This window comes from Candoia aspera, chromosome 2 (assembly GCF_035149785.1).
Source record: "Candoia aspera isolate rCanAsp1 chromosome 2, rCanAsp1.hap2, whole genome shotgun sequence".
Classification (NCBI taxonomy): domain Eukaryota; kingdom Metazoa; phylum Chordata; class Lepidosauria; order Squamata; family Boidae; genus Candoia; species Candoia aspera.
Window position 1 is genome coordinate 243,614,913 of NC_086154.1, and position 22,904 is coordinate 243,637,816.

General features: G+C 37.4%; 1 protein-coding gene across 1 annotated transcript in view; it reads right to left on the bottom strand.

The window, feature by feature from the left end:
• Nucleotides 1–13,543: 13,543 nt before the first annotated feature.
• PARP8 (poly(ADP-ribose) polymerase family member 8) overlaps nt 13,544–22,904 on the bottom strand; it is a 179,070-nt gene continuing 169,709 nt past the window's right edge. The window contains exons 20-26 of the mRNA XM_063295680.1: nt 21,997–22,109; nt 21,765–21,837; nt 20,949–21,018; nt 19,256–19,332; nt 17,693–17,762; nt 15,674–15,758; nt 13,544–13,976 (exon numbers count right to left, since the gene is read on the bottom strand). Coding sequence (XP_063151750.1) covers nt 13,874–13,976; nt 15,674–15,758; nt 17,693–17,762; nt 19,256–19,332; nt 20,949–21,018; nt 21,765–21,837; nt 21,997–22,109 — 591 coding nt within the window. The 3' untranslated portion in view covers nt 13,544–13,873. The remainder of the gene's footprint in view (nt 13,977–15,673; nt 15,759–17,692; nt 17,763–19,255; nt 19,333–20,948; nt 21,019–21,764; nt 21,838–21,996; nt 22,110–22,904) is intronic.

The following is a 22,904-nucleotide window of genomic DNA, read 5'->3' on the forward strand; positions in this document are numbered from 1 at the left end:
CACGGTTGAGAAACACTCAGCTCACAGTACAGACTGCGGGCAGCCCTAACAATGGAATTACAAACAGTGGAATCCCTAATGGAATCAGGGACACGCCCCCATTATCTCAACGTTCCATCTCTTTAACCATGGACTTCCCCAGCTCTGCTGCCCCTCCTGAATAGAAATTACCCCATGTATACTGACAAGGACCCATGTACTTTCTCCCGAAGTTGTCAACAAATCAGATCCCTAAGATTTCCCACCCTGTAGCCCTCAACTTCTATTAAAAAAAGCAACAACATTGCTTCTCCATTGTTTGGGGTTCCTTGTTCTTGTAAAGTTAGAATCCAACAATCGTTGAATAAACAGGTATTTCTCCTCGGGGTTGTGCTCCATTGTTCTGAATTTTCCACAACTCTCTTCAACATCATTACTATACTAAAAGGAAGATATTCTCTTGTTATACTTTTTTCCTATCAAAAGTTTGTCCATCAAGACTATGAAAAACAGAACATGCCCTTAATGTAAAAGGCCAACTGTCCTAATGATGGGGAAATAATATCCAGGGATTTTCTTCCTTCCATTTTTTTATGATTACCGGTTCCTTTGTCTGAGGTTTTGGTCCTCCAGAATGTTGGAAAATTACTGTGGGTAATTTCCAGTTTAGTTTGCATCCAGCACACTCCCAGTCAATGGCTGTATCCAGACCAAAGCAAGTACACATGCCATTAGGTGCAGCTAACAAAAATTATGTACTTTCATGTTTGTTTATTTATTAAACATCAGCAAACTAACTGGCAAAAATAGGACAAAAAACAGGCAAAAGCAGAGAATATAATATTAGCAGTTTACATTATCTGTATCTTTATCAAAAGGCATAGAACTCTCCAGAACTACTGGAAATAAAACTGGGGAATTAGCATGGACAATCCCAAAAGGCCTTTAGTTATTCCAACTTTAACCCTTTTAGGTACAAATAGAAATGGAAAGTAGTATGGTAGGTGATCCCTTATCTGTTGTGCACCATGGAGGAAACAGTTGGATGAGGATGATGTATCCAACCCAGAATGCCAGTTTAATAAGAGAATTCTCTAAAACCAGTTCTAGAATTACAGCATGTGCAAACTGCAGTTGCTTCTGTTCCTGTGTTTCCCAGCAGAGTGTTTAATCTTTAAATTCTCACAAGCCAGCTATATATATGAAAGCAGCACGTTACAATTGATTAAAAGAACAGTGCTAAATATTGTACTGCAACTTAGCAACCTTAAAAAATCCAAGGCGGCATGGGCCATTCAAGCCCATCCTGTTTTGTTAATGTAAAAGTACAACTAGGCAAAGATAGGGAGAGGTTACTGCAGTGTTTCTCAGCCTTGGCAACTTTCAGTTGTGTGGACTCCAACTCACAGAATTCCCCTGCCAGCTGCTGGCTGGGGAATTCTGGGAGTTGAAGTCCATACATCTTAAAGTTGCCAAGGTTGAGAAACACTGCCCCAGACTAATCAAGATGGCTTTTAGGGGTAAGGTGTTATATCTAAGAAAGACAGTAAAAATATATAGAAATTAGATAATACAAATATTACATGGAAAAGCATATTGCTGAATAATATAAGATTAAAAGAAAGTAGAAACTGTTCCATTGGAAGAAATATCTCACTTCTGTCCTCATTTATCAACTTGGATTAAAGCAAATACTTAGATGGTTTCACAATGATGTTTTGCTAACCCATGAGAGAATGGAAGGAACTCAGGAATGTGGTAAAATAAATATGTTCAATCAAGGATTTAATTCCAAAACAAAAATAGACCAAGAGGGGATTTTGTAATTTCTGTTTATGCTTCCATTTTAGAAACAAGCTCTAGTCATTCAAAACATGAATGTTAAGAATTCCCTGGGGCATCATCTCCTGGCAAGAGCACAAATAACTGGTCACAGTTAGTTTTAAGCACAACTACTAGGCACATTATATAGCATTAATTATGATATTGTAAAGCACTTATTATTTTCAGGTCATAATTTCTTCCTAAGGCTTTAATTTAATTAACATGATTAGTCTGCTCCAGTGATTAACCTGTATGCCTAATAAAGGACTTGGGTGTATGGAACAAATGTTTTATCTGTCCAAAACAAAAACTGGAATGTGTTGTAACTGACCAAAATTTATACAGGTAGATCATACAGATAAGCAGACAGACAGTGGTGCATACTACAAATTGTGCTGAAGATTACTAGTCCTTTCCCTAGTTTCTGTTTCTACCTAAATGCAAAACCTTACATTTCTCACTATTCAACTGCATATTGTTGGCTAGGGCCCAATGTTCAAGTATTTCAAACTCCTTCTTAACTTTGAGTTTGTATTCCAAAGTCTGTCTTCCTCCCCTACTCTGCCCCCCCAACATACATTATGCTGTCTGAAAATTGGATGAGCGTTGCTTCTAACCCCTTGTTGAAGTATTTCATGAAAATGTTGAAGAGCATTGGCTCAGGGCAGAAGCCTGGGCCACCCTCTTCCTTTCCATCCCTTTAAACACAATGCATTTAATGATTTCACTTTTGTGAATGTTACATGATCACATACTGCATCTCTGCTCACCATTCTGAACCTCTGGACCAGTGTTTCTCAACCTTGGCAATTTGAAGATGTGTGGACTTCAACTCCCAGAATTCTCCAGCCAGCTGGAATTCTGGGAGGTGAAGTCCACACATCTTCAAGTTGCCAAGGTTGAAGGAAGCTGCACTGGACAGACTCAGTTTAGAAAGTCTGGATTCAAATAACATGAAGTTTACTAGATAACCCCAGAGGAACACCATAAAAATTAATTTGAGAAAATTTACATATGCTTATTTGGGGAAAATTGGGATTTAAATGTATTTAAGTGCCTTTTGTGCTATTCCTGCCAGTTCTGAAACATTTCCCCCATAAGTGGCTCTATGATTGCATTCTTTCTGGTGCTAGATTCAGTACCTTTGGTTTGACAAACTTTTTAACTGATTTACCTTAAGCTGGCTTAAGGAAACTATTTTGACCACCTTTTGTCGCTGCCAGTGGTGTTTTGTTGTATATAGGAGTAGGATGTTTTAAAATTATATTTTCATTATTGTCTTGGTAAGATGAAGGGTAGTATAAAGAAGTTTTCAGATAAATGAATAAATAAAATGACCAACATAGTTACTGCAATAGGAATTTACCCTACTGTGCATGGTGCGTCTACATTTCTAGACTGTATTCGTAGTTTTTGATAATGGCCAGGAGATTCAATCCCATGATGCAGAAAACCAGGGGATTCAGTCACGATTTTCATGCATTCAAATCCTCATGTATGTCATGGAACAGATTAACTGGCTATTTAATAGGAAAGGAGCTGTAATTTAGTAGCAGAGCACACACTTGTATGGAAAAGGTCCTGGGTTCTATCTCCAACATCTCCCAGCAGGATTTTTTTTTTAAGTTTTAATATAAAGAAGAAAAAGGTACAAAAGGGGGGAAGGGAGAAAAGGAGAGCATTCAACTTTGATCACACGGAGTAAAACTGATCAGTCTTTCCATTACATTGGTAGAGAGCCAATCCATAAAAGGAGAGTGAATATGTATCATCAGTCCAAGATTGTAAATCCGACGTGCCACTATCATTCCATTGTAAAAGTATTGTTTGTCATGCCCCATGCTGAATAAATACAGTTCTTCATAAAATGATAGATACCTAATTTTTGATATATAATTCAGAATCACATTCACATTTTAAATCATCCAACTTTCCCCAAAACTGTATTAACAAACACCTCAATATTAAAGCAAAATGCAGCAATAGTGGGACAAGCCCAAATCATACGCTTAAGTATTGCCTCCATTATTTTGCATTTCCAACATAAAGAAGCTGAAAGCCAACCGTTTCTAAGCATTTTCTAAGGTGTCCAATAAAGAGGGGGGAAAAACTTTTGTTGAATTAATTTCGTCCTAAAATCATAAAAAACACATACAAAGTTCTTTAAGACTCTTAACCATTGATTTGTTAATATGGGGTATTCCAACTCTTTATTCCACAGTTCTTGTAAATAACCAATATCCACCTTAATAATACTATTTAGTTTTGTGTGTGCCTATGCATGTGTGTATACAGCCACATAGCATCTGTACACTGCAGAAAATCACACACACACACACACGCACACACGCACAGAGTAGATTTCTGTACTGCTATTTCAGGGCTGACAGTAACTTAGGAGTTTTAGCGCTGCTAATGTGTCTAGAGCAAAGTGGGAAATCAAAAGATGTGTTAATTGAATATACTATCATAGCACAGTCTGAGACAATCCAAATTCCTTTGGCAATAACTCAATTTGTTTTAAAAATTGATTGGCAATAAACTTATCTAAAGTATTAATATCCATATCAGCCCATGAATTCTTCCTCTCTCCCCAGAAAAAAAATGTACCTATAATTTTTAGACTGGGATCATCCTAAAGTATAAACTTATTATGGGAACTAGGGCCAAAGCAGTACATTCGTCCCTGCATAATATACCTTGCAGTTTTTAATCTTGGAACATCTCCCAGTGTGATGTGGAAAAGTTTTCACTCTGAAAACCTGAAGAGCCACTTAATATCCATTGAGACAATGCTGAGCTAGATTGACCAACAATTTGCTTTGGAATAAGGTAAATTCCTATATTAAGAATATTGGCAGGAGTGATCCATATGTATAAAAATTAAGAACTGATGGTCATGATTCTGAAATATCATAGACATACATTCAGAACTTTACAGGAGACTGATATCTCAAGCATAAAAGGAGAACACCTGGGAGTAGGAGGCTAGAAGTTAAGCTAATGAAAGGGGTTGTGTTCAAATATGCTAATGCACACACGCACACACAAATTAAGGTTAAAATTAACCTAGCATAGCATATTGTGTACTACATGCTTTGAATATCCAGCCTGTGTGTGTGTGTGTTTTCTCAGGAGCTGGCATACTTTGGGGTGGAGGTGGAGGGGTAGGGTGATGGGGCTGAGGAACTATCTCAAAATAATTCTGAAAGGTCCATGAAAGTGATTTGTACCTGCTCCTCATCCAGAATTCCAGGTTGGCACATCACAACTCATTTAATTCCTTCAATTTGTTTTCTTGCTGTGCATGAAACCACTTTGATGTTCCTCTTTAGACTCTAGAATGTCTAAAACTGTGTTTCTCAACCCTGGCAACTTCAAGATGTGTGAACTTCAACTGCTGCCTGGGGAATTCTGGGAGTTGAATCCACACATCTTCAAGTTGCTGAGGTTGAGAAACACTGGTCTATAATCAGACTTGGCTATGAAATGATTTGCTATGTTTTCCATACAGCACCAGATAAACAGCACATTAGAACAAAGTCATGATTTATTGAAAGTAAAATCTGCATTGGCTACAACATTACAACTGTTACAAAGCTGAATAAAAGAGCTTAAATAGCCATAGAAAGCTAGTGCAGCAGAAAGTGAATATAGAAAATATTTGGCCTTAGTAATCTTTTTGGCAATATCTATAGTATGTACAAACTGTTAAATATCTATAATAATATGAAGGCACTATAGGCTAAAATTGCAGGCTGCATTATGTTTTGGGCACAAAATTCAATACAGATTTGGTGTTGTTTCTTTTCCTTTTCCTTTTGCTTTTTGGAAAACAGGCTGTAGGTTTAAAATAAACAAAGGCTTATAGTAATGGTTAAATTAATAAATAGCTCAGTTTTGAAAACTCAGAGAAACAGTTAATTATCTTTTTTAAAAATTCATAAAGTAAAAAATTATTCAGTGATGGTGTAGAAAGACTCCGACTTACCTGAACTGGTGGCATGTTTGTTACCTATTTATATTTCCAGTTTCACACTCTATATTTATTTTTTTCTAATTATTATAAGGAATATCCTTGTCTACAAAATGCTAATATTTATCTACCCTAATAAGCTACAAAATCTTAGTGCAGAGTATTGTAGTAAAGTACTATCTCTGCTTATACAGATTTATAACTCTAAAACCTATACAGTTAACTATAGAAAAATCAATTTTCTCTTCGTTTCCAAATTGAATTCTGTTTTCCCTCATTCCTGAGAATATCCAGTGCCACCAATTATAAATAGGAGCTGGTGGTCCACCTTCTCCCTTTCTTCCCTATTCCAGGAAATATAAAAGAGTTGCAGCAAAAGGTAGCCTACAATCTCCAGTGTAAGCCATGTCACATCTCCACTGTTTTGTGGCTCATAATCGCTGAGTCCAGCCAGTGTTGAACTCTGTAGAAACTGCAAACCTACCCTAGAGTGTTTGCAAACCATTTCAGCATGTGAAAACCACCAACCTTGGAACAGTTCTGCAATTATTATTTCAAGCAAATCTATTGACAACTTTGCTTTGCTAAAGGCCACAACTGACCTTCAAATTACACATTGAAAACTAAAGCTAACTGAGACGTAGGTTTTACATAATTAATGGAATACTGCTAATATAGTTACTCACCATGCGTTTATTTGCTACTTCTTATTGTAAAAATTGCAATGTTACTTTTGAGAAGACTTGTGAAGCTACTTTCAGGGCTTTGATGATGAGTCAAAAATGCTTTCTTCTGATTTAGATAGGTCTACCAAATCAAGTCTGAAAAAAATCTAACAGTCACAATGACATGGCAGCAAAAGATACAGGAAACCCTTAATTCTTTGCTTTCCTGTTGTGGTTGTTCAATTTTTTTTCATTACACATGTAGCAGCCCTTGTTTAGGACGATATTACATCATAGTATTAAGCACTCCTAATTTAGGAAAGGTCAGAGATGCCAGCTAAGCAAGCAAGGATAAACATCCCAAAATAGCACTAAACAATTCAATACTATTTTCAGAAGTCTCTGCAAGTACTTCAAGACCAGGAAGTCAGTTCAGATATACTATTTAAAAGGCCTATTAAAATCATTCAACCAGGGCTAGACTCTTCCAAAGCTATTTCCAGTGCCTTTCAAATTCTATTTACTTACCCAAACAGATCATTGTAGGGCAGCCTTTTCTCCAACTGTGTATTCTTCAGAGGTAAGCAATTTCTTCAGCTGATTTGGGACTAGGTCTGTTAACTGGTGAGTTGCACCAAGTGTGGGATTGCAGCTCAAATATCAGACTGTTTTTTTGTCTAGAACAAGGGAAGCAAAAATGTGACTTTTGTGTCCTCTGGCATCTTCCAGAGTGGAATCAACAACCTGAGTTGTTTCTTTGTACTGGAGGAAGAGAGAAGGGGTAAAAATTGGCACCTTAAGCTTCTCTTTTCATTCCTGCTGAACATCTTTCCTAAAAGAACCACTGGCCCCACCCACTCCTGGAACACGGTATTGACGTTCCACCTGAAGCTTTGGTTAGCTTTCAAACTAATGGAAGTTGTTCCTCTGATCTAGAAGTAATGCATGCAATGAAGAGTTCCAAGAAGACATCAGAAGAATACTTCAGTCCATTAGTAATTTGCTGTATATATTTCAGTCCCCTAATGACAGAGTATCACCTCAGCAAGGACACAGCTGAATGAGCAAGGCCTTCTTAGTAGAGAATAATTTTCCACATGCAGAAAAAGCAATTTCATGTTGTGCATTATGAAGAGATATTCTTACTGATAAGTTATGGCAAGAGGACTGTATCCCATCAATAAATGCATTGGCAGATTATGGGATCATCAAAGCAGAAGCAGCACTTTTGAAGGACTTTTCTGTTGTAATATTTATTGAAATAAGTGGCAGTTGAGTTAGGGTGGGAGGGAGAAAAAATGTCCATATTTTTGTGTAGAGTCATAGCAAACCCACTAGTAGGAATTCCATATGAGGAACAGCTTGCAATCCAGGTACTGAATGTACTGGGCCACTGACAAAACAGAAGTGTCAGCAACTCTATGATGGTCCTCCAAGTAATGAATTTCTCATAAGCAGGACATTTTGAGGTAGAATCTATAGTAATGATAATACCTTTATAACATTCTAAAAATGCCAGGTTTGCCATAGTTTCCACGGTTCCTGTAGTTTAAATATGCTGGATGACAAGCACAAATTCAATAAAGCCTCCTTCCCATAAACTCATCTTGAATTTATGCCTGACATGCAATTGCAGAAAGCATATAAGCCTGAAGGATGCTTGCAACTCTTCTTACCTCGTGCAAAAAATTCCCTGGATGTTTTAAAATTCCTGTGCATTTGTTCAAGATTTCATAGAAGCTATTAGTACATCTATGTGTAACTATGAGAGAAGAGTAATTACATTTTTTCTTTTAGAATCTTCAAACTTGGCCATGTTGTACAAAACTGGAAACTGGGACGCTGAAGCTGCAGGATGTAATGCAGCATTGGCACAGGTCAGAGAGAATTTTAGCTCCTGGTGATAGGAACAGAAGCAGAGTCCTGCTGGATCAAATCTGCTGGCCATCCTTTTCCCACCACAAAGTAAATGCCTCTAGGATGTCCATAAATAGGACACAGGCTGGAACCTTGTCTGATTCTTGGTCTCCAGAATAAAAACATTATGATGGTATAAAATGTATTGCAGAGGGGGAGGCATATTATGTTTGCTCCTGACGGACAAGTTATATATAGAAGGCTTGTTTTAACGATGTACTAGAGTGGTGTCCTAGACAAATCAACTGAGATGATATGCAGAACACGACTAAATAAGGTTCTCACTTTTGAAATGCCATCAAGATCTGGCTATTCTAGAAAGTCTTTGCAGATTGAAGGGAGATGGTCCCCCTGTAGTGGCTGTTTATATGGCTGATGGTTTCTGTGGTGCATTAGCATATGTTATTATTATTTGTATTTTGTATTGTTTTAATCTGTTATGAAGGTGGAAATTTTGCCAATAGTCAGCTATTATTGAAGCAATCCACATGCCTAAGCAATGAAATAAACTGTCACCCAGCTAATTTCTTCCATCAAATCAGTAAGGTCTATGAAATTGATCTCGCCCATGCCCAGGTATGGTTGTGTCATTTACCTATGGTATAACATTTGGACATTAGACCACACTAGAGGGAGAAGAAGTAGTAGAAGAATGAGTAGAAATGAAGAGTAGAAATGAAGAGGATTCTGAGTATGCCTTTGATAGAATTCTCACACAAACGTTGAATGAGAAAAAGTAAATATCTATCTATGCTAGTATTTTCCAATTTCCTCCACAATAGTCCCCTTGAAATGGAATCAAATGCTGATTTAAAATCTACAAAGCCATATAGGAGGTCTTTACGTGATGGCTATATTTCTCAATTAAATGTTATAAAGCCAGCACATGAGCAACGGTAGAGTGCCTAGAATGAAAACCAGATTGTTCTTTACCTAATATGGATTCTTCCTTTATCCAGTCCTGCAGTTTCTGATCTAGATGACATTAATTTACTAATTATGCTTAAAAGGCTAATAGGACTATGATTAGCCAGATCTCTGAGTAGAAGAGCATCATCATGCCAAAAATGAATCTATGGGTGTGTGAAAAATAAGAAAATGAATGAGCAGGGTCGGTATCGTTTTAGAAGGAATTTTGAATGATGAGCAATGAAAGCAGCAAAGAATAGCCAAGAACTGGATCTACAGAGAAGAGTATTTAAGTTCCTCCAACCGAAAATGCAACCAACAATTGTGAAACTTTACTAAACGGGCATTCACATCCAAAGTCAGCATAGGCATCTGCAGGGGGAGGGCAAGTAATGAAATGCACGTTGCAAAGTCACGGTCCAAACTCGTATTGTTGTGTAATGCCATGACACAAGTCCAAAAGATCCTAGAGATACCTGCTCAGTGCTAAACTTGATGGCCCTTCCATTACAGCATTATACTTATGGGCAGAAAAGATAATAGAAAGCCAAGAATAGTGACTGAAGGTAGGGAAAGCTGCAATTGTCAATTCTGTACCAGTAGCAGTGGAGAATTGATGGTGTAATGCACCACCAATGACTTCATCAACTTAGGTAGAGATACACCACACAGTACCAACCTAGTATCAGTAGCTGCAGCTGAATCTGACCATTCAAACTAAACCCATTATCCCAGGAAGGAACAATGGCCAACATTTAGTGTAGAAGTGTCTACATACCATGGTTATATGTATACAAGTCATATCTAGTATCGAAAAAAATCAGTTAATATTAAAGTTCTTTTGACAATTTTCAGCAGAGAAATATCAGAAATATTCTGGTTATTGGGCAGTATAAAAGCACAAGCAATAAAATGAAGGTTGTAACCTAGTAAAAGAAGAAAATGAAGATGAAATGGTCATTCAGAAAATGTCAAAATTTTCAACTGTTTTCTGGCCACGCAATATTCTCAATGTTCTTGGAAAATGAAAATATTCACAGAGATTTTGCCATTTACAGTAACATGAAGAACACTTGGAGGTAAGGCCAGTGTACCCATTGTATCAAGGAACTGAATCCAATAGTTTTCACTAATGATAAAACTTTGAAATAACCCTGTTTATTCTACTGTGAGTTATCTGTTCCAAGTTTCTAAGACTCTTCAGTCAGGTATCCAGAAAGTACTGTTTGATGAATTATATGATGGTTCTCATTATCCTGGGTATTTGCAGCCAGAACCGCATAGTAATAAGTTAGTGATATATGTTCAAGACAATCCTTTTGTCAATTGCCCTTAACAAAAGTATTTTTGTAAGAGAAGAGTATCACTGGATGTTCTGTTGCAAAGGTACATCATCACTTGAATCACTTACTATCCTGTTCCCCAAATAAAGCTAGGGGCTTACTATTCATTTAATGGCTTCTACTATCATCCATGATTTATAAAGATTCATAAATATGCCACAGATAAACCTGATCTGATCTAACATCATCTTAAGCACATAGACGCTTCAGTATAGTCAGGTTTTGTTGTTGTTGTTGTTCAGTTAAAGTTAGTGTAATCAAGAGGAGAGAAAGCAAGTTATATTTATGGATATGTGAATGAGGTTTAGGTACATAAACGGCATTACCCCTTTGTAGGCTCTGTTTGATTGTTGCCCTTTTCCTTATTCACTGAGAAAAAAGATATGGCTGAGGGTGTAGTGCTCTATCTGAGAACTCTTCCAGACAGCTGTTTACCCCGCTGACCATAGCCCTATATAGATGTTTGCTAAAATAGTTCTAAATTGAGGTGAAGGTCATGGATGGGCATATAGATCCACTCATGAATCTAACTGCTTATGAAGATATTTTAGCATTGAATGTGTAGAATTTGAAAGGTGTCTCCATATGCTATAGCCATATTTGCAACCCAGGTAGAACTGGAAGCCATTTCAGCTGAATATATCTATAGTTCCCTTTTAGATCTTATGCAAAACATGCCAATGTTGCTTGGATGCTGGAACGTGTGTCCCACTTTAATTCTTTCCACGTGCAGCCAGAAGTTCACATATACTTCTAACAGACAGTGATACTAATTAATGTGGTAAATGGTTGCTACAAGTAGTCCTCGCTTAATGATGATAATTGGGACTGGAATTTCTGTTGCTAAGCGATGCAGTCATACAGTGCAACTTCACGCGACCACGCCACTCAGCCATGGCAGTTCCGGCAGTCCCAGTTATCACTGTTAAGCAAACCACTGTGGGTCATTAAGCAAGGACCTGACATGATCGTGACTTCCAACTTCCTGCCAGCTTCCCCATTGACTTGCTGGCTTGTGGAAAGCTGGCAGGGAAGATCACAAATCGTGATCACATGACTGTGGGACCCTGCAATGGTGGAAATCTGGACCAGCTGCTGAGTGCCCAGATCATGATCATGTGACCGCAGGGGCACTGTGATGGCTGAAACTTGCAAGTTTGAATGGTCGTCAAATGAGTGGTAGTTAAACAAGGAGCACCTGTACTTGAATAGTTTCTGCTACAATAGGTATGTTCATCAAGTTTCTTCAACAATTACTGTAGACATCAACTGAATCAGCAAATTTGCTATTTTCCTGCCTATAAAGAAATATCAGAACATATTGGAAAATACCTGTTTCCATGGGTACCACAGTCAACTCAGCACCATTGTTCTATTTATTGCACTGGCTAAAGGTTTAATATAATGTTTAAGAAGTCACATAACATTTAAAATATGTTAAATTAACTCTGTTTTATTAAAACAAAATTAATGGCAATGACCCTTCAAAGAAAATTTCTCACTACAGATTTTCCAACTAAATACCATAGGGTTTACCAGGGGAAAGACATTTCATTAAGTACTGTAAGTACTGTTTTACTAGGCAATATCAATATTGCTATAAGCCACTTCTGCTGAATTCTGGGTTTGCTTGTTTGTGCTAGGAAAGCTTTTACCTGAAAGCTTGTTTCCCATTAGGCTAAAACCTTTCAGACATTAATTACTGATAGCTTCACTGGTGTCAAAATAAAATACACAGTAACAACAACCCTCAGGATGAGTGAAAACAGATGCTCACTAACTTGTTGGGCTGGCCCCTAGGTGTGATTGTTTTATCCAGTACAGTGAAAACAAGACAGCAAACTCAGCTCCTAATGTGGTAGAAGTTACATACTGTTTCGCACATTCTCCTGAAGTACACATAATATATGCAGCAAGTAGCAGTCTTGGGCCCTTCTGGGATATAGATTCTTCTTTGCAAATCAAGATCATTGCAAGTAGGAACAATGTGTACCGTGTACCCTGAGAAAAGCAATCGATCAAGGCAAACTACTATGCAAATGTGTGGGTCTAGTTCACACAGAGATTAAAAAATGGGAAAAAAAGGGCACGCATCCAAGGCTCATTAGCTACCCCACTATCCACATATACACACACACTACATTCCATGTGAAACAGCTCTGTAAATATGATGGATGTGATTTTTACCTTTTATGTATGCGCAGTGAAATAGAAAAAATCCTATATCCAAAAGTATGTTTTCATTGGAAAAAAGAAAAAAATGGTAAAGTTGTGCTCTGACTTGACAATCAAAACGTATTTAGGCTTCTAGAACATGTGCAGATATTTTTACTCAGATGACTATTGCCACATGCTGTGGGAAAAATTCAAAGGTAGCTGAACTTTCTGAGCTGTAAAAACTCAGTGCTTTGCCTATGGTAATTTGAAATTTTTGTAAAGGTAGCATGGACAAGATCAGATATTAGCTAAATGCTTATGCATGACCAGGGGTTAAAAAAATGTCTTCCAAAGAATTTAAGAGAAATGTATTCACTGAATCCACCAGGAGTGTTTTCTCTAAAAAAAAGTCCACCTAAAGGAATAAAACCTGTACAGGTCCAGGTCCGTGCTGTTATACTGAAAATTGATAAAATGATTTTTAGCTTGAAATATATATGTAATGTCAATAGAACAGAAAGGTGTTTTTTTTTCCCTGTGACATTTTGAATCCCATACATATTTTGTATATAGAGAAAAGAATATATTACAGCTAACCTTTCTACCTTATTTATTACATTTCAAGCAACCAATTCCTTTGGAGTATTAAAATGTGAATATTCCACTTGTTCCATAATATCCTATCCTATGTAGGTTTCCACTTTTAAAAAAGAAGTAGATGACTACTTCAGTCATCATATATTTAAAAATATAGATATACAATAGTAAAATGATCCAATTCAAATCTTTAATATAAAAATATCAGCACAAAACTCCTTTTCAAAGTATGTTTATTGTGAACAATCAAAATTTCTGTTTAATTATCAGCTGCATTGTATCAATAGACTCTGTCTCCCTACTGTTGGTTCCATATATATATATATATATATATATGTTCATTCTTCTGTGATAAGAAATACTAAGTAAGAAAAAAGTATTCAAAGGGTTAACTTGATCAGGAAAAAAAAAACAATACGTTTTTACACTATGTCTTCTTCAGTTCAAAATCCAGCTTTGAGACTGAGGAAGGCTCCCAAAACACAACAAGGAGTTAAGAGGTCCTTTCAACCAGTAGCAGTTTGATTACCAATGACTCGGAGGATCTCTTTGTGGATGCTTGGCTCTTGAGTGTTTATACTTGTATCACCTACTTGGCCATCTTCATAGCTAAACAAAAACAGAAAGTGTATAGAAAAAAAAGTATTTAATATGCTGAACTCTTCCATATGATGAGAGACAGTTTCAAATTTCATCCTCTTTTCTGTATGTAACTTTTATTTTTGTTATCTTCTATATTGAGAAGAAAAGAGAAAATGTAATGAGAAATTTCTACTTTATGACTATTGATGAAACTGGAAAACAGAGAAGTGAGGTAGTATTACATCACAAATGCCTTCATTGACTACTTTGCTAAAGAATGTTGCAGGAGAGTCCGTGGGTTTTACCAGGATCCCCTGAAGAAGCCGACTGGAAGGAGAAACTATCAGCAGCTACCCCAGAAGGCTGTTCCAATGATTCTTGCCTTGACAATCAAGCAATGCTGGAGTAACAGTTCTAGTACTAATGGGGATACCTTTATAGACTTGTGGTTTTCCATCATCCTGGTCTATGTTACTGGAGATATTCCCCATTTTTCTGACTGTACTTCCTGGCCAGTATGATTCTACTGTAATTTGCTTGCCTCTGAGATCCCTGATTGCCCTTGGCCTGAGTGTGTAATATTAACTAGGATGATGAGAAGGAGATTAGGGTAACCATTTTTTAACAGTATATGATGGTGAAGTTTTTTTCTCCTTGGTATTTTAGTCAAAGGTGAATTACTGGACTAATCACTATTAACTGAAGTTATTGTACATATTCTAACCAAATGGATTTTAAACTTTTAGTCCTGCCAGGACTCTCAAAATCTATTAAACTTCCAAGGAACCTGTGCAAAATGCAGATAATTTTGGTTGTATTTTAATTCTAACTGGGTACTAATGGAGCATTTTTTTGCCCTTACTGTCATTCTATATCCACTGGAAAATATTCTGTATTGAATATTGCCAGGAAAGATCATTAGTGGTAGAAAGCTTTCATTCAAGAAACCTTGCAAGCCATCTCAATTAAAAATTATTGAAAGGTTTCTGAACTGAGTCTTCTGTGAAGGTTTAAGTTAAATTAAAAGCATGGGGGACTGGAAGATTCCTAGTAGAGGTATACATCAAATTTAGATGCACTCTGGACATCTTGTATCACCATTAGCATTTTTATCCTACCATAAATCAGAAAGCTCAGAGCAGCTTGCACAAGCATATCCTCCGTACAGTAACCTTGTAAAATATGTTAGGCAGAGAGAGAGAATGAGAGAGAGGAGAATGACAGACTCTACTGAGGTCCATGTTTAAATGAGAACATGAACATGGAACTCCTTGATCCAAGTCAGCATCTTGATCATTAAAGAAACAAAGTTACAAGTAATTTCTTTTTTTTTTAAAGAATCAAAATATAAAGGAGGCCTAACTCCAACATTTTTATACCATTTTCCTATTGAATTAGCCTTCTGCTCAATACATAGAAATTTCTCTTATTTTGTAGTTACAGTTATTTAGTGTTTACCCAATGGGAAACACAGATTTCAGATAAGACTTGCTCAGTCAAATCAGGAGCCTCTCTTTGGGCTAATTTTTCTAAATACTTAATTGGCTCAATGCAAATGTTCTGGCTAGTGATTTTTTCCTAGGGACAGAAAGTTTTATAAATAAGGGAATGTTGCTAGGTTGTTGGAGGATAATCAAAACCAGATAGCATTCTCTGTATTTTAGCATAAAAAATAAAGTTACAATTCAGTAAAAATAATTCAACTGAAAGACCCCAGTACGTACACAAAGAAGAATCGCGTACACACATGATCAGTGTTGGGAACTACCCATATCTCCCCATGTTTGTGCAGATCTGGTGAAGTTATCACTAAAAGGAAGAGAGAGATTTGGGGAATGATTAATACTTGGTGATCTGATCACAATATGATGCATTCAAAATAAAATGTATTCTAAATTCTAATAAGTGGCTGGTTATCATAATATGACATTTTAACCACTGACTTTATTAATTGCAGCCAAGACTCCTATGGTTCAGTGTCAGCATTGTAAACATGAACAGTAAAGGCCAATGTAATTTGTCACTAGGTTAATTACATCATGTAAAGAGCCAGTTTGGAGCAGTGGTTAAGGCACCAGGCTCAAAACTAGGAGACAATGAGTTCTAATCCCATTTTAGGCACAAATCCAGCTGCGTAAACTTGGGCCAGGACTCTCTCTCAGCCCTAGGAAAAAGGCAATGGCGAAACACTTCTGAAATCTTGCGAAGAAAATTGCAGGGTATTGTCCAGGCAGTTGCCAGGAGTCAACACTGACTCGAAAGCAATAGTAATAGTAATGATAGTAATAATTTACATCATATGGCAGCACCTAGCTGACCTCAGTTGATCTCAAAAAAGCTAAGCAGGATCAGAACTGGTCACTGCTTGGATCAGAGACCACTAGGAAATCCCAGAGCTACGGTCAAGACTGGGAGGTTGAAAAAGAAGGGAATGACAAATCATTATTGACAAGGAAACTATAAAGAAATATTTAGATAATCCACAGGAGTTTAGTTGAGGAAGTTGTTGTTGTTGTTATTATTATTATTGCTCCATATCAGGATGAAAATAATTTATCAGATCACACAAAGGGCTTAAACACTAAATGGTTGCTATTTTTATTGTCTAAGAATATCAGTGGATCTACAGAGGTTCAGAGAAATCATTGGAAATAAAATTAGGCAAGATACTTTGCAGGATGCCAGCCTCCGAGTTACTATTTTTAATAAAATAAACTACAAAACATTTGACAAATGAGGACAGGCAGATGGCATGGTAGAGATCAAGGATTAATGTTTCCATTAATGCTCAGATGAACCATGCCGGAGACCTCAGACTAACGACTGGATAGGTTACTGAACACAATAATTCCTGTGAAATAGTAAGATCTTTAACCTAAGTTTTATTTGATGATTAAAGTAGTATAGAGAAAGTCATTAAAATCAATCTGACACAGAATCATAGATCTAGAAGGGCCACAGAGTCTGACCATCAGCCCAGTGCAGGAATTGAAATCAAAGCATCCCAGGGTTCTGCTTGAACAAATTTAGTGAAGGCCTTCTGAGGAAAGGATTCCAATGTCTTGCTGTTACGAAGATTTTTTTAAAAAAAATTCAGTTAGCATCTGCTTTCTTGTACTGTACATAAATCCTTTATTCTATGTCCTGCATTCTGGAACGAGCTTGATATTTTCTTGTATGACATCCTTTCAGGTATTTGAAGAGAGTTATCTAACTTTCTGTCCTGGTGGCTAAAAAATCCCCAATTCTTCAGTCTTTTTTCATGGGTCATACTATAGTTTCTAGTCTTCCGATTATCACCAGTTTATATGAATCCTTAAGTGTGGTGCCCATTGCTGGACAGAATATTGAGGCAATATCTTAATAGAAAGCAAGAACTTTTTAAAGAGTAAGTTAGTAATGTACTTATGAGTATCTCCTTGATATTTGCACCTCAGCTTCCTAATTAGTTCAAACACTGCAGCAAACATTTCCCTATTCCACCCTTACTTTCTGTTCTGTGTTTTCCTTTCTTCTATTCATGGTATGCTGGATGCAACAAATATAAGGAAATACAAGTATGAATAAAATATTTGTCAACATAACATGGTTACGCATAAAAATACAATCAACTAAAATAAAAAAATCAGTGTTGTAAGACAAATCAGTTTAAATCAACAAAATCAACAGATTACTTTTTATGTAATTCAATTTCAAGGAAATCAAATATAATTCAGCTCTGTATTTTTTTAAAAAGTGCTCACCTTCACATAAGGCTATGCATTTTAAGTTTCGGCTTTGCAAAAATTGAGACTGCTGCCCCTTTTTTTGTAACTGAAAGAAAAGAAATATTGGAAGTAAATGTTGTATCAAATATGTTAAAAATGATGAAATAGTGATAATTTACTGAATGGCATACTAAAAAAAATGATACAATGTTTTTTTGTTTTTGTTTTTTTAAAAACCCTTGGTTCAATGAACCATTCTTGCTGATACAAATTTCTGTTGTCAAAACCACAATCATTTTCTATATCCCCTTTGAGGGGAGATGGGTGGTGACAAAATTTGATAAATAAATAAATAAATAAAATTACTCATAACTGTCCCTTCAAGACCTTGCTCCAATAATGCAGCTAATTTCTCTAGACATTATGACTACTGAACTATTTCCTTAAAAGAATGTTCTTCCTCTGATGGGCCAGTGAAAGCTTCTGAAATGAGATTGCATCTGTAAGGAGAATATATAGTATGCATATGCATATACATATATAAAATATTCCCTTCTCACCCCTATGGGTGGTATGTGTCTTCCTCAACCTCGGGTCCTCTGCCAGAGGCCTGGGAGTTTGAGGGTTCTGCGCAGTATCTTAGCTGTTCCTAGCACTGCACTATTTTGGACAGAGAGCTCTGATGTTGCTCCTGAGATCTGTTGGAGCCACTCTCCCAGCTTGGGAGTCACAGAGGCAAGTGCCCCTACCACCACTGGGACCACGTTGGCCTTCACTTTCCACATCCTCTCTAGTTCCTCCTTCAGGCCCTGGTACTTGTGCAGGTTCTCATACTCCTTCTTCCTGATGTTGCTGTCACTTGGCACTGCTACATCTATCACCACTGCTGACTTCTGGCCCATGTCTACTACCACGATGTCTGGTTGATTGGCCAGTACCTGCCTGTCTGTCTGGATCTGGAAGTCCCACAGGATCTTAGCTCTGTCATTCTCCATAACCTTCTGTGGAATCTCCCATCTGGACTTGGGAGGGTCTAGCCCACACACCATGCAGATGTTCCTGTAGACAAAGCCAGCTACTTGGTTGTGCCGTTCAGTGTATGCTGTTCCTGCCTGCATCTTACATCCTGCCACAAAGTGTTGGACTGTCTCTGAGGCCTCTCTGCACAGTCTGCACCTCGGGTCCTGTCTAGTGTGGTAGACCCCTGCTTCTCTGGCTCTGGTGTTTAGTGCCTGTTCTTGTGCTGCTATATATAGCCTGCCAACCAAACATGGGATAATTGAACTCTAATTATCTACGGAGTTGTATGAATGGACGTGTCAGCTGTGTCACTAGCTGCCAAATTTATTTCTATAGAAAATCAAAATATATTAACAGGTAGAATAAGAATAGAAAGACAGCATGCACAAAAAAACAATGGTACGTCCTTGACAAATGCCAGTGCATTGGCTTTCTGGATCTGTCCTTCCCTGTATGAGTCACCCAGCATGAACAAGGATGCTCTAGGGGTAGATTTCCACTGTATCTGGCACCTGCCTTGAGCGAGGAGAGCCATAAAAAAGAAAATGCCTTTTTGAAGTGCTTCATATATTTCTTTACCTGTAACACACTGCTGTTTTTACTGCTTGAAGCAGGCTCATCCTTAGCTGATACCTTCTGCTGTTTCTTGTTCATCCCTAAAGATATTGAATTTACATCAGACATACTGGTGTGTAAAATATGAGATGTTCCACTTCATATACATAGAGGGTGCAGGCAGATATTAATGCCATCGCTGATTCTCGTTTCCAGCTGCCTATAGTTTAGCAGTTAAGTACATTTACACAGGCAACAATGATGACCTAATCATACAGTATTCTAAAAATGCACTTCTGTTTCTCACAAATAATGGGAAGTTGCATGCTGAGCTCAGCTTAAGAACCAGTCAAAACTGGGTTTCACATTAGCTGAGCCAATCTTAAACTCATGTGTAAGGATGGCTAAACTGCAGGATGGCTAAGGATGGCTAAACTGCAGCTAAACTAGCCCAGCCATTTGTTGTTGTTGTTGTTGTTTTAATCTTGGAGGCTAGTTGTGTTAGAAGCATTGTGTGGAAGAAATCTGTGAAACTCCTAAAATCAGAAAATGCTGCTGCTCCAGCCTATGTATTGTGGGTGGAAGCAGATTTGTTTCCCAAACGAGAAAAAAGATACAAGGTTGGCTCACCTGGATGAAACTGACTACATGCCTTAAAAGACAAAGGCTATTACTGCCCGCTACATCAGAAAGCCCACCATTCCCACATGGATTTTGCACTTGGTTGGGTCTTCTGTTAAAGCTAAATAGACAATTTTTAGAGAGGGAGGCATTTCTGTAACTAGTCTTTTGTATCAAGTATGTCAGGAATCTCAGGAGTAAAGAGCTCCCCAGATGTTGAGAACTACAGTTTCTAGTGCCCTAGAGAATATGGCCAATGCTCAGGGATACTGGGATTTGTAGTTCAGCAAACATTTGGAATCTCAAAAATTCCTCACCTCTGCTGATATTCTTGGGAGAGTAGAAAACAATTTGACATTTCTTAATTACAGCTGGAAGGTTAAGTGTAATGAGTAAGGGAGGGAAACTTGTATAAGCAGACCCCCTGAGGCATCTTGATCTTAATTCAGCCAAGCAGCTTATGGGGATATAGAGGGGATCTATCCTTGGAATACAGTAGGTTCTAGAAAACAAGCAGGCAAGCAGAATAACAGATAAATAATTTTAGCACTTGTGGACAAGATGACATGCCTCATGAAAACTGACAGTTTAGCTAGTGCCTTCTGTTAGCTTCAGGCCTCTGTTAGTTTAATAAAGTACCGCCTTTTATCAATTCATATTTTACCTAATGTCTTCATTCCAGTACGTTCTTTGTATGAAGGGTACCAGCTACTCAGCAAGAAAGTTTTTGACTTGATAAACTTGATCTTCTTTTTCCCCTGCCATCATCCACTTTGGAATACAGCTACTTCAGTGTTTCTCAACCTCAGTAACTTTAAGATGTGTGGACATCAACTCCCAGAATTCTCCAGCCAGCAGTATATTGGCTGGGGAATTCTGGGAGTTGAAGTCCACACATCTTAAAGTTGCTGAGGTTGAGAAACACTGAGCTACTTGACCACCTTTCTTCTTCCCTATGTTCTCTTTCTGGCATTTTCCATATGTAGAATGAAGTTGGTACGGCCTTATTCAACAGATAAATTTAAAAATGCAGGCATTTATTACCCCATTCCCTATGGTATCCCCCCACATGGACAAAGGGATTAATATACATCACCTGAGTAACCAAAAGATATGCTTGACAATGGACTAAGGTAAATACCACTTCCAAACATTGCACCATGGAGCTGAAAGTTAAAACAAACAAACAAAAAGCTAGTAAACTCTTCAGTTGCTGCATTTTATCAAAGGTAAACTTGGAACATGGGACTTATCAAAGCCCAGTTCTGGCTGGTGGATAGATCTGAATTTACAAAAGGCTTGCTATGGTGGGTATGGCCAGTCACAAAATCCCCATTTACCAGAAAGCAAAGATGGTGAGGTGCTCCTCACTACCCAGCTGGCATCTCAAGGTGATCTTTATCCCCTCAACTTTTAGAGCACAGGGTGTTGGATATGATGTCTACTCTGTATGGCATTTGGTGAATGTGTTTTTACTTTAGGATACTTTGTTGGAATGCTATGGTTTTATGCTTCAATGATTTGTGTTTTTATTTGATTGCCCTGAATTGCCTAATTCTATGATTGGGGAAGCCTATACATGTTGAAGAAATGATAAATAATTAAATAAATAATGGTGGGAGTGGGGAGATAATTTTCACTAAGTCATCTGCTTACTTTTCCAAACTACTATCTAATCCAGTCCATAACAAAACTCAAGAGGGTGAAAAGGATATCAGTTAGGTTCCTGGCAAAATGTGCTCCTCTGAGTATCAGCTAATATACTCAGCTGAATTCCAGCTAATAATAACAATGATGAGTGTGTCAACCTGATATTCATCTTTTTGGACAACTGTAATTGTGGATTAGGTTGTCTATGGCTTTCAAAAGACATTTATATATTTGCTATTTTTATTTCTCCTCATTTTTTTACCTGCAGCCTTGTATTGGAAGCAACCACTAAGCCATTCCTCAGGATCGAGTGCCAGTTTTCAATGTGTGATCCACTTAAATACAAAAGAAAACCCAAACAGAAATCAAAGTGAGGAAAGCAGTATAATTAAAAAGCACTACCAATGAAATTAGAATGGATCTGTATCGCTATCTCTGTTGTTTGGTGAGACTGGGATTCAGTGATATCTTTATTCCTATTGTTTAATACTCACTGAAATGCAAAGGTACTTCCATAAAGAGTTTTAGCAGCTCTGAAATTGGACTCTTTGGCTGGTGGACTGCTGAGCAGAAGAAACTGGTGTGGGGTGTGCATAAATTTCAATTGCTGTACAAGAACAAAAGCAGAAAAGGGAAGTTTATATCAATAATCAATTTACATTCTCATGAATTTGTTGTTCTCTTCATCATTCTGTGGTCCAGGACATAGAATAATGGACTTAAATCAAACGTAGGCGTATTACATTTGAATGTTAAGAAAAACTTTCCAACAGTAACAGCAGTTTTACAGTGGAACCAATTACACAGACAGGGGGTTATAAGCCCCCTTTCCCTGGATGTGTTCAAGAAAGAGCCAGACAACCATCTCTTTGGGACTTTTAATTTGAATCCTGCATTGAGCAAAGGGCTTGGCCGAAGTAGCCCCTTCCAACTCTAATTCTATGATACTATTCATTAGCCACAGACTTTGGTATGCCAAGGGCCAAACTATGTGTAAAAATTATATTTTTGAGAACTCCAGCAATCTGAAATTGGAATTTTGACACTGAGAAAATAAAGAGTTAATCGTTCCTAGCCCACAAATTTGTCTGGACTGAACTCTGACTCCACATAGATACTATTTCCTCCAAAAGACAACAATACTATACTATATCCATATTTTAATTATGGGGCTAAAAATGAAAACTGTTTTCAAATAAACTCCAATAGGAGATGCTAATGGTTCTCCATGGTTTGCAATAGAATGCTTTTAACTATATGCGATCATCTTGAATGGCTAACCTGGTTGTTTCAACCGTAGAGAATATACTGCACTCATAATGTTACCTCACCTGGTGACAAAACATCTGCAGGAAAACAACCCATCTCAGAGAACACTGAATCCAACTATCCTGGTTGAGCT